The sequence below is a fragment of the Daucus carota genome, chromosome 2 (genome assembly GCF_001625215.2).
Source record: "Daucus carota subsp. sativus chromosome 2, DH1 v3.0, whole genome shotgun sequence".
NCBI classification, from domain to species: Eukaryota; Viridiplantae; Streptophyta; class Magnoliopsida; order Apiales; family Apiaceae; genus Daucus; species Daucus carota.
In genome coordinates, this window is record NC_030382.2 from 55,532,530 (window position 1) to 55,544,811 (window position 12,282).

Genomic DNA, 12,282 nt, shown 5'->3' on the forward strand with positions numbered 1-12,282 from the left:
GAGACGTTCTGCTGACTACTGATATAATATGTAAAGTACTGGACAGTAGGCAATACTATACTCGATACACATGACTACAAGAGTGAATTTTACTGGACTATCTGGTGTCTGCTACCAATACAAGCCAATAATTCTTCAATATATTGTAGAAACAAGTTTACAGTATAATTTTCTAAGATGCAACTATCAGCCCAAACTGATTGTACACTTTGAGTTTAAAGCAAGATCTGTGCAAAGAAGAACAAAATGGTAATGACGAACTGCATCATCCCTGCTGCTGTATAGTTACATTTAACTGTTGCACTCTTCTGCCAGTTGACCTGAACAAACCCTGAGAGAGTTACCAGACGACAAAGAGTCACTAATTACAAACAGTGACTGATTAAGGCCAGTCAAAAATCAAATATTTTATCATGTAAAGTAGGAAATTCATTATATTCTACCTGACAGAGATAAGTTGAAGCTATATATTTTTAAAAAGATTGGATGTATTTCCATCATAAAGTATATGTGTATAAGTTATATCCGTTGGTAAAAATTATGTACAGCACCGATTTGCATGTGATTAAGATGCCTAAGCCTGATACATCAAAAAATTAATTTGCCAAAAGTGGAAAAGACCAAGTTCAACTAAATGAAAATGTAATTATCAAGTCTTTTAGTATCATTATTATTTTGCTGCAGTCCCGCGGTGTCATCTGAAACCTTTTAGTTTTCTTATAGAGTTAATTGCAATTGGCACCCCTTTGGTTTCAGCATATTGCACCTAATAGTTTTGGAAAATACACTTTGCACCTAATAGTATCAAAAAATTTAAATAAAGGTCTGATTTTAATTAAATATAATTAAAATAAAGGTCTGGGGCTGTAAAGTGTATTTTCCAAAACTATTAGGTGCAATGTGCAATATGCTGAAACCAAAGGGGTGCCAATTGCAATTAACTCTTTTTTTTAAAGTAGATAATATCGGCAGCTGTCTTTGTCTGGTAAAAATGCTATCAGCCAAAAAATAAAACGTCGAATTCATCTTAATGAGTGTTCTTTATAAGTTGATACAAAAATCATAAAAGAGAAGGGTAAGACCCTTCAGCACAAACGTGAATGCTGCAAACGAAACTAAGCAGGCACTCTATTGATAGGAAATAATAACTGCTCTGTGTGAGAGGAGTAGACTATAAAGGAGTATGACTGATTAAGAAAGAAAAGGTTTCTCACCATAACATACAAGCAGACTGGCAATGGGCATGCTATCCTGAAGTTGATGCATTACCATAACGGCTACGAAGACTTTCAACAGACTTCTCCAAGGACTGTGCAAGCTCGGGAATAGAGGTTTTGCAAACTGAAACATAACATTAGCTAATTGTGTAGTCTACACTATAATATTTTTTTGAAGCTTATGTTACATCTGTTTTGTTGCCTAGTAATTCAATTATATAAACCAAACACTAAATATCCACTTTAAACAATTATTAGAAGTTAGTCTTCAAAAAACATATCAGAATTATAGGCCTACATTTCCAATTATGCATCCATTAAAAGATAATGGAGGCATACGTACCACGAGATGCACTAGCCTGTGCTTCTGCTATGAACTCCATATATGATGCCTGAATAAACACATTAAAATTGTTATGCATGTAAGAGCACAAATATATGTAGTTACACAATATAAATATAATACTCATAAGTCATAACAAGTGACCTTCATTGCGTCCTGGCTTTCACTAATCTTCTCAGTAATCTTCCTATATTCCTTCTCAGCTTCATCCATTGCTTGCTGACATCCTTGTGTTTGAATCTGTTGATATGCAAAAGCCAACAAATGCTAAATATAACAACAATTGCCTACTAGTGTGGCACAAATTTGTTTTGTTATAGCAGTATCCAACAATTAACTAAGTCTGGATGTCATCATTGTAATCTGATCAGTTATGGCTATTACAAACTTTACAGAAAGAAAACAGGAAATTCCAACTGAACAATAGAACTATGAAGGAAGACACTTACAATACATAGATCATCATGTAAAATTTACTTAATCATCATGAATAACTCTATTTTAAGCTTGACAACTATAATCACCTCAAGTATCGGTGACAATTGGACGTGTGTAAACAGTCAACACTTCATTTTCATCCAAACACACTGATCTCTGGATATATACACCATATAGCAAGAAATCATAACAGACATATCATTAGATTATTAGCTAACACAGGGAAATAAACATAGAATATTAAAACTGAGAAAAGATTGATTAAACAGGCAAATTAGAACTGCGGTGATCTATCAAACAATTGGCAAAAAAGTCTAGATAGAATCAGTCTCACAATACAATTCACATGTACACATGCGCGCTTCAATTACACACACATCTTGTCTCTGTGTGTGTGTGTGTGTGTGTGTGTGAGAGAGAGAGAGAGAGAGAGAGACCTTAAGTCTTTTATGGAGACGAGAGTGAAAAGCCTCAACATCCTTAAGAAAATCAGAGTGAGATCGTTCAAATTGCCGCTTCACTGCATCCAATTGCGACGACGCGAGCGCCTTAAGATCGGCGATCGAATTCATCGGCAACGACGCTCCAGCAGGCACCGAAGCAGCAGCAGCAGCAGAGATCTTATTAACCACGTCATTTCGCTTCGTCTTCTTCGCAGAAGTGGTACTCTTACCAGTAGCATTATTAAAGCCGTCGAGATTGAAAGAGAATTTGATCGGAGGCGAATCAGTTAGCGATATATCCGGACTCGCCTCCGCCGGCGACGAGAGAAAATCGGGCGCTGCTGCTTTTTTGGTTCCTCTGGTTTTCATTTTTTGAATGTTTGAAATTTTTGGATCTGAAAAATGGCGCTGATATATTTGGGGGAAAAGCAAGGTATTTATAATGGCGGGGCTTTTGAACTTGAGAGTGTAACTATTTGGGCTGTAGTCTTAATAAAATATAGGATAGATAGTTGGGCCGTATGCTATGGAGCCTGGTTATTTGAAAATACAAAGCCCGGCCCATTTACAGATGGGATGAATATTTCAAGATATTTGATGAACTGGTATGCATCACATGATACAATAGTTTGGATTCAGACAGGCAGTGTACACACTACACACACACAGTCACACACTGAAGCAGCAGTGTTTGATGGTAATGTAAGATATCGAATTCCTTTAATTTACCTCATTTTCTGTATATTATTCTGTAAATGCTTAACCTAATTCTGGTTTGTGTATATAGCAATTCTGGTATGTTAAGTGGGTTTGTGGCATGCTAAATGGGTTGGAATTGATTGCTAATATAGTATGAGTAAACTAGGAACATGTTTTTTTTTAATATATATGTTTGTGGCTTTGAGAAAAATGAACCAAGTCATTAATTTGTGAATTAGAGGTGTGAGGTACTGAGGTTTGAGTAATATTGAGTGTTTCATGAGATTTTACAGCGAGCTTAACAGAGCCTCTATGTCCGGTTCAAGAGTAGGCTGGTACCTTACCCCTATTCCTAGCCCCTAGGATTAGAATCTCTCAACTCCAGACAAATTTTACTCTCGGATGGTATTTGCTATGTTCATATATGAGGCAGGCTTGTGCTTTCTCCGATTTTCCAAGAATGGTGATAGTATATGCTGCAATTTTAGCAATCTATTGGAAGTCATAAGCTACAGCACAGAAACCCATTTCCTATAAGTCACGATCTGATAAATTAATTCTGTTCTCGCCTCTCGGTATAACATATTTTATAAAGGAGTCAGAGTTGTTTGACTACTTACCTAATCAAACATGTGCATTATCTTTTTCTTATATGCTTAGTTATATTAGTACTTTGTTATAATTTGTGGTTAAGAATTTTTATTTTTTATTTCATTTGTTTTGCAATTTATTATTGCTTACTAAATTCATCAACTTTAGTTGCAGGTACTGATGATCATAAAGGGGCTGTTCAGGAGATACGAAAGATGGAACCCAGTGCATCCAACATCCGGAGCCCTTTGGGGCATTGGAATAGGATTTGGCTGTGGGGTAGGCTGGGGCCCTGGTTTTGGTCCTGAGGTGATTGGTTATGTGGGAGCTGGCTGTGGTGTTGGTTTCAGTGTTGGGATCACCTTACTTGGTTTTGGCCTTGGTCTTCCTGCTAATTTTATATATCAAGGTCCTTATAAAGGTATCATCAGAAGCTTGTTGTGTCTTGGTACAATCATTTTTCCTTTCTGCTTTGTTTGGGAGTATAGTAGACTAGGAAAAAGAAGAGAAGAAAATATGAATGAGTTCAATAATAAAAGAACAACTAAAGGGCGCACTACTCTTTCATCCTTATATCCTATAGATATATATAAATAATTTAATGAATGGGTGAATCATGATCATTATTACATTTTAGAGTACAGTAATGTTGGACGCTATGGGAAAAAAGGGAGGTTAATCTTCTGGGCTAAAAATAGAGGAAGAGAAAATAACAACTTCTATTTATGTGATTTTGATTTACAAAGGTGGAGACGGAAGAAAGTTTGCTAATTAAATTTCCAACTCTTTGCCGAATTGGTTGTGTTAAAAACTACTTCATCTCTTATTGACTTTTTGTTTTGTAAAGAAAAACTTCTGTGTTTCTCTTTACTTGTGTTACAAAGTTTCTGGACTATTGTATCTTTGATTGTGGAGTTTCCATAATATTCCTAAATCCTAATCATTAAACACCGTCCTGTTTCTTTCTCATTTTCGTTATAAATATACTGTGCCACCTGGGAAATATCGACACCTAAAATCAATTTTAATGAGTAAACGAGCTATCAATTATGCATAAACTCGATAGCTATTGTATTAAGTAGACGAGCTATCAATTCCAGTCTTAAACATTTGCATTAACTCAATAGCTGGTTATGTTGGAATGGAGGAGCGGAGAGTGATGAGTTGTCTAATTCCACTTGTTTTGGATGAAAACTCTAGCAAGAAAAGTGTCCCAGCTTTCTGTCCATTCCTCTTCTCTACTATTCAATGTAAACTCCTTAGCGAAAATATTGGACAGATAACTGAAGCTTGTCTAATAGTGTATAGTGTATGTGGTAGATGCTTGGTTAATTCAAATCATCACTTTGAAGCATTTTTATGTGTCTTTGAATGCTAAAGTAGACCTCTGATGTCTTAAAATCTTTGAAACTTCTTTTGCTAAGCATTTATGGCTACAAGAAGTGGTGCAATGGGTATTGCTCATTCCAGTGGCCTGCCTGAGATGAAGAATGTTGCATTGGATGGTTGGAGCAATATGGGACTGCACATATCCGGCGTGAAAGAAAAAGCAAGCCAGAGTTTTATCAACTTTAGACAAAAGCAATGTATGAACGGAAGGGTAGATTTGCCTGATGTGAGGACCATCATGTCTTCCCATTCCAAGTCTATTCAAGATTGTCTAAAGAAATTCCAAAACCACATTCATCCTCCCAAAGGTATTTCACCCATGCAGCTCAAGCATCTTTTGGACATAAATCTTTCTTCCTGACAGTATTTCACCTTTCCTTTGCTTGTCTATCTTAGCAACTTTTGTTCTTTCTGCATAACTGGACTAAAAGCTTTTCAATTTGCTGTTACAGGCTTCAAAGACTGAACAAACAGACGATCATCCCTATTTTTAACTATGTACACATCGTATATCATACTGTAGACCTTAATGTACGACATTGATGATAGACAGTATACACTTTTATATTAAGATTTTTGAGTATGGAGGAGAAAGTGAGAATTTGACATAGCACTGTTTTGTAGTCAGAAATTTAATTACGTGATTCAGTTTTTACAGTGGTAATTTCTAGTATATTACCTGTAATTCTTCTAGCATCACAATTAGCCTCCCCCCTCCCCAAGAAGAGAATCCCAAGCAATTCTTCAGTATTATTTTTTGGATTAAATTATTAATATATAGATTATATAATAAATTATATTTAAATATATATTATAATACTATATTAAACTCTACTAGTGTTAAATAATTAGGTTATCAGGTTTGTTTTTCATTTTCCTTCTTTTTTTCGAGTTTCTTAAATTTTGGTGATTTACCCAATTTGACTCGAGTCAGGCTCAAAACTAGGTTATCGTCTGAGTAATGTAAAATCGAGTCGGAGAAGGATTGAGTCCGAGTAATTGCTCGAGTTGGCCGAGTCGGGCCCTTCTTTTTAGAACGCTGCTCGTCTGCAACTGTGCTGCCTCCGTCTGCGCCAAACACGCGTTTAATGTCCATCTTTCAAGTTGTTTCGCGATGTATATTGTTTATGTTCCATTGCCCTACTCCCACAGTGCTCTATTCTAAAAACGATAAATTAAAATCAACTATCGCTTTTTATATTTCAAGCAATCTTGTATATTACTAAAAAAAATTATTAGATGCACGTTCAACAGCCACAAAATATATTATTGAGCTGCTACAAAATTTCCTAACCTCCATCTTCATTGTACGTATATGCATCTCATCATGCTGAGAAAGGCGTTCTGCCTAATCTATGAACTGAGAAAGAGAAAAAAAGTCTAAAACTTTGCGCATCATGTGGCATACAGCCTGATAAGATAGTAGTTCTGCAATCATCACGATATCCGGCAAAAAGAGCACTTATTCTGGAATTGCATATGCAGGCATAGTTTTGTGGCAAAGCAACTACTTAGATTAAAACAATGTTAGAAAACAAACAAGCATCATCTCAGAATATGACTAGCCATCTAATAATGCCTCTTGGACCAGCTTGGTGCCTTTCTGAAAATCAGCTTGTCTTATCTGTAGCAAGCAAAATTGTGTTTCAGGGTCTTGTTACTGACCTTCCTAAAAGCCTCATGGCTTAAGATAGGGTGCTTATGAAAAAACTTAGTTTCAGAGAATTTTGAAATCCCCATCTGGAGAACCAATCCCTGCAGAATATTCAGAAGGTTCCATTGGAGTGGAGATTGATAGCTGAGTGGTGGAGAACGTACTCTTGTTGCAGCTAACATTATCAAGTTCAGTCCATGATTCTCTAGTTTTTGGCCACTCGTCAAAAAAAGGGCGCATTGACTGATGCTCTTGTTTCACCGGGCCTAGTGAGCTGATTTTGTCGCCAAAGAAGCAATGTTGTTGTTCCTGCTTTGACATTGTAGCATCAAGCTCATAAGCCTGTTGCCCCTGAGAATTAGAATCATGTCTTGGTTTCAATGAGGAGCTTGAGTGAACCTGGGATGGCATCAGACGCCATGCATTGTCTATGTCAGTGTCCAATCCAAGACCCCTGACAGAGCCCGAAACTTCAGGAGAGAAATTATGCGCATGTGTATCAGACGTCGGACCACCAAGATACCTCCTGCATATTTCATCATGCACTGCATTGGTTTAAAAGCTTCACAATATTTAAATTGCATTTTCCAGGCATAGTAAGCCTTTCTACTACTAGTAGATTTACAAAGAAACAGTAGAATCTGGTCCAACATAAAGCTCATAGAGTAATATTCAAATCTAATCGATACTAGGAGAGATAAACAAGGCTGCCTAGTAAAACACTGATCCACTTCATCTGTTGTCTAGGTTTGTAAAAAAAGTTTAATTAGGTGATGCTTTTAATCCACCCATAAACCTTCTCCATATAGTAGGCATAAAAGATGTGCAGATAAGACAAAGAAGAGAGAAGCTTGATAATATGCTTTAATCAGGATCCTTTCAGCAGGATCACATTACACGCTTGCAAAGCTTAACAGGCCATCTCAAATTAATATTTATTGTTTTGAAACACTTTAGTGAAACTTAAAGCTACTTTCTCACCTCTTTTATTACCATCTACTACTTTCTCTTAAGATTGTACATTGATTGATCAGGAGTCTGAGTCAACCCAGCTTGCACACAGCTCAGGTAAATTAAATGAAAGATTAGAATATAGAGGTTGCAAACTATAAAGCCATCACTGTGAGTTGATAATAAACCCATATTAGCTGATAAAAATGCAAACAAGTGCAGCCATTTGAACTATTTTAAATATGTGACTGATTCTTTATTATTAACATGCAAGTTCTAATTCCAAACCAGGGCCGGTCCTTGGGTAAGGCGACCAAGGCGAACGTCTGGGGCACCGCTATCCCAGGGGCACCAAATGATCTATGCATATGTAGTATATAATGATAACTTTATGTATTTATATATTTACATGTTTGAATTGATTGTGTTGTTAATCTTAAAACAATGTTTTTATTATATCATTGTATATTGATTGGAATGTATGTAAATTTTTCCTTCACGATTTTGAAAAATAGGGGCACCATTTTCAAAATTCGTCTAGGGCACCCAAATCTCTAGGGCCGGCCCTGTTCCAAACCTATAAAGAACAAAGTAACTGAAGGCAGCATCATATGTACACATAATGATGGGCCTTGAAGACTAACCCACTTGGGTTAACAAAGCCATAAATACTACTAAACTACAGTACTTGGCTGGATTACAAGCAGGCACAGAGGCCCAGCCTGAATAGAAACCTTTAATACACACTTATAATTGAGGCTAATATGTAAAGAACAAATAGTTGCTAAATCTTACGGATAAAACTTTTCCTACTCCCTCCCTTCATCTTAAATAGAAAGACTAAATAGGACTGTACTTATTGTACAGTCACCCCTAAGAAAAGTATTGCCGTATCTGATTGTTTAACCTCAGACAATTGCAGGAGATGCTTACATATTGCTTCATGATGCCAAATGGTGGTAGTTTAGATGATTCCTTCGGTTAAAAATTGGGACTGAACCCCCTCTACCAGAGATTAAGTTCAGATATACACAACGACAATGATAAGATTACATACAGATTTATCATGCAGCTTTTTTAATATAATAATGCCCCGCAGAATTAAGTAACACACCTGTACTCTTTGTTTGCGATACCATAAGGAGAAGATTGTTCCATCTGCAATGTTGATAGATTGCTTCCATAACATAGAGTCTCTGTATTAACATTTGGATACATGGGCAAATTCTGAAAGTTTCCACTTCCACTACTCTGAAAGCTTCCACCGCTACTACTCCCAGTTGCTATGTGAGACATTGCAGTCGACAATGACTGCGAAGCAGATTGAGATTCCACAGGCTTTCTTGAACGGTTGCGACCACGGTGCATGTGTCGCTCACAGTATTTGGAGTCTGGATAGGCATCTTTGGAGCACCTCCACTTTTTCCCATCAGTTCTTCGGCACCTACCTGGCTCAGGGTCGAATTTTTTCCCATAATAGGAACAGTAGCCCACTGCGCACAAAGAATCACATTGTAGGCAGTAGGTATCAGATAAACAGAGATGTTTAAAATGAATTTTCACAATTATGGACAGAAAATTTTATTGCATGTACAAGGTTAAACAAAATCCCCTGAAGGTGGGGAAAATTAAATTGCAGGTCCCTGAACTATTGACGTTTTATTGTCTAGATCCTTGAACTAAAGATTCCGTATTTCAGGTCACTTAACTTTTCTGTTTTCTTATCTAAGTCCTTCCGTCAAAAAGATTCTAACGGTGTTAACTAGGGTTCTTGAGTTTCATACAGATTAAAGAAATTTTGAAGGTGTTAGCAAAATCCAAATTCAAAGTTCAAGTAGTCAAATTGAAGCTTGAGTCGCTGGCGACACTCATATGATACCAATTTTCAAAAATTATGTTCAAGTTAAAATTTTATAAATTTAGGTCACTAAATTCGATAAAGAACACTAAATTTATGGTCCAATTTGGGGTTTTTTTAAATTAAATCTAATTTGTGAAAATTGTTGTCATATAAGTGTCGCTAGTGATTCAAGCTTCAATTTGACTACTTGAACTTTGAGTTTGGATATCACTAACACCTTCAAAATTGCTTTGATCTGTATGAAACTCAAGAACCCTAGTTAACACCGTTAGAATTTTTTGACGGAAGGACTTAGATCAGAAAATAGAAAAGTTAAGTGACTTAAAATACGGAATCTTTAGTTCAGGGACCTAGACAATAAAACGTCAATAGTTCAAGGACCTATAAATTAATTTGCCCCCTGAAGGTGAGACCCAAATATCTGCATTATCTCTACTTTAGCATCATTTTATAGACTAGAGGTACAAAATTAAACTACATGGGGGTCAATAACTGAGCCCCGTCAATTGTTGTGATTCTCACCTTTGTCAGTACTATGGTGTTAGAGAATCCCACTAATCCGTATTATGCTGCTACTTACAGATAAGTAAGAATTCATTGTAGTGTGGTTCTAGTACCAACATTTCTAATCAAATGTAAAATACTGTACTAAATATAGTAGCAACTAACAAGTCATTAAGACCCGTGCGAGCAGTTAAAAAAATTATCATAATCACATAAGCTTCACACACACACACACAGCCTATCTACTAACCGTCTAACACCTTGACGTTTCAAGATAGTTGGTAACGAACAAAGATCCCACTCAAGGGGGAACCCCTAGATTCTCAAATACCAAATTTATATAATTTGAATGATAACCTCAAAGAAAGACCCTAATAATTCACTCTGCCATCTAAAACAACTGTGCTTCCGAGTGGGTGCTATTCAACGAAACTCTCAGTGAAGTGTTAACACAAGATTGAAAATGACCAATCAATGCATCTATCCAATTTTGTTTATGAAATAGCCTACCAAATCCCCCAAAATGCGACTACATAGAACCAGCAAAACAGCCATCCAGGTATATGTATATCACATACAAACAACACAGCCCAGATATTCAAATCAAGAAATATAAAATGCTATAAAAATCGCAATACTTTTAAGGAAGAACAAGGGTATGTGTTGAGGCTTACAAGTGGGGTGATGAAAGAACCTAGCAGACAGGGACTCCAAGCTCCTCCTAATAGTAATAACAAGTTCAGGTGGCACAGGTAGCCCTGCCATCAAGTACTTGTATATCAGTGCTTGTTGCTCCAGCTCCTGCCATTGCACCGCCGTGAAAGGTGGCCGGAACCCATCTCCGGTCATGGCTACTGACACTGAGCTGCCACTCATCTCACCCAGCTGCTACTAATATATTTATATATATTGAACTGACTATACCTATGGCCTCTGAGTGGGTACTCCCTGGTGGTAGTACTTTAAAGAATAGCTGCAAGTCAAAAGTCAAATATACAAGCACTATCAAACATTGACCCAGTTATACAAATTGAGAGAGAGAGAGAGGGAGGGAGAGAGGGGAGAGAGAGGGAGGAGAGAGAGAGAGAGAGAGAGAGAGAGAGATGGGGTTACCTTTGGGGGAACAGCCGAACAGATCTAGGGTTTGGCCATACTTGGAAATGGGGGGCAAGAGAGAGAAGGAGTCGGAGCAGAAGAAGATAAGAGAGAAAAGCTGATGATGCCTAGACGAGAGAAGTGAGCTTATTCTTGCAATACAAAAACACAAAGAATTAGTTAAACTAGCTGTGTTTGTTATTATAATCTTCTATCAGGAGTATTTAGTTCTGTGTTAAAAGAATGTCTGCTAGGATATTTTGACCACCACAGCTGCTGGGGAGTACACTGTATTATTAAAATCGAATTAAGAATTTAATTTCAAATTCAGTATTCCGATTTAAGCTTCCTACAAAATTATTGAAAATGATGGGGCCGTTTGGGTGAGCTTAAAATAAGTGCTTATTACTTAAAATAAATAAGTGGAGTAGAAGTTAGAAGTAAGATAAGACTTATAAGTGATTAAAGTGTTTGGGAAATAAGTAGAAGCCCTGAAACAAAAGCTAGCATTCCTAACTTTTTTTAAGTGCTTCTTGACTTCTTACACAAACGATACGAAATAAGTGCTTCTAACTTATAAATCGAGAAGTCCAGCTTATAAGGGGGGCCAAACACCCACGATGTTTGGTAGTAGTACTCCTGGAGGGAAGCAAAGTGAAGATATAATAATTGAAGGTGGTGGGGCACATAAGTACAAGGAGGAGAGCTAGCTGGCTGGCATTTCAAGGCAGAGGAGTATGGGCCTGTTTAATGTTCGCTGCACTTTCATTCAAACACCTACACCACCCCCTCAATGGCCTGCCTAGATTCCGACACTGATTTCACAACCCCATACGTATTTTTTACAAGAATTTTACATGTTTTGTACTAGTAGAAAACTTTCGACTTTTAGTTAAAAATATACTAAACGATAATCAATTAATTGTAAAAGTTTGAACTTTCCGACTTCGCTTTAAAATGGGTGAACAGTAATCCAATAATTAAGGATATCATTTCGTTCCTTTGGAATGTTGGAGCAATAACATCTAGTATCTTCATGTCATACTATCTTTATATTCTGGTATAAGCTGTTGGATCATTACATGGTCTCTTTTTAA

General features: G+C 36.8%; 3 protein-coding genes across 8 annotated transcripts; 1 reads left to right on the forward strand and 2 right to left on the reverse strand.

The window, feature by feature from the left end:
• Positions 1-118: 118 nt before the first annotated feature.
• On the reverse strand, positions 119-2,861 carry LOC108208325 (uncharacterized). 2 transcript variants are annotated; one of them, XM_017378849.2, is made up of 5 exons: positions 2,436-2,861; positions 1,705-1,800; positions 1,561-1,609; positions 1,215-1,341; positions 119-320 (listed from the first exon to the last, which is right to left on the reverse strand). In XM_017378849.2, exons 1-4 carry the CDS (start codon positions 2,808-2,810, stop codon positions 1,247-1,249), a joined length of 615 nt encoding a protein of 204 aa, XP_017234338.1. In that variant the 5' UTR covers positions 2,811-2,861; the 3' UTR covers positions 119-320; positions 1,215-1,246. The 2 variants fall into 2 exon arrangements, with proteins under 2 accessions (XP_017234338.1, XP_017234336.1); XM_017378847.2 differs by having other exon boundaries at positions 119-331.
• Positions 2,862-3,022: 161 nt separating this feature from the next.
• Positions 3,023-5,805, forward strand: LOC108206777 (cadmium-induced protein AS8). Of its 4 annotated transcripts, none has more exons than XM_017377181.2 (4): positions 3,023-3,143; positions 3,906-4,152; positions 5,156-5,428; positions 5,573-5,805. In XM_017377181.2, exons 1-4 carry the CDS (start codon positions 3,039-3,041, stop codon positions 5,584-5,586), a joined length of 639 nt encoding a protein of 212 aa, XP_017232670.2. In that variant the 5' UTR covers positions 3,023-3,038; the 3' UTR covers positions 5,587-5,805. The 4 variants fall into 4 exon arrangements, with proteins under 4 accessions (XP_017232670.2, XP_017232669.2, XP_017232672.1 ...); XM_017377180.2 differs by having other exon boundaries at positions 3,034-3,143; positions 3,900-4,152; XM_017377183.2 differs by having other exon boundaries at positions 3,059-3,138.
• A 760-nt stretch (positions 5,806-6,565) lies between these two features.
• On the reverse strand, positions 6,566-11,537 carry LOC108206234 (growth-regulating factor 4). 2 transcript variants are annotated; one of them, XM_017376463.2, is made up of 4 exons: positions 11,204-11,537; positions 10,765-11,063; positions 8,840-9,218; positions 6,566-7,300 (listed from the first exon to the last, which is right to left on the reverse strand). In XM_017376463.2, exons 2-4 carry the CDS (start codon positions 10,964-10,966, stop codon positions 6,838-6,840), a joined length of 1,044 nt encoding a protein of 347 aa, XP_017231952.1. In that variant the 5' UTR covers positions 10,967-11,063; positions 11,204-11,537; the 3' UTR covers positions 6,566-6,837. The 2 variants fall into 2 exon arrangements, with proteins under 2 accessions (XP_017231952.1, XP_017231953.1); XM_017376464.2 differs by having other exon boundaries at positions 6,566-7,297; positions 11,204-11,535.
• Positions 11,538-12,282: the final 745 nt, after the last annotated feature.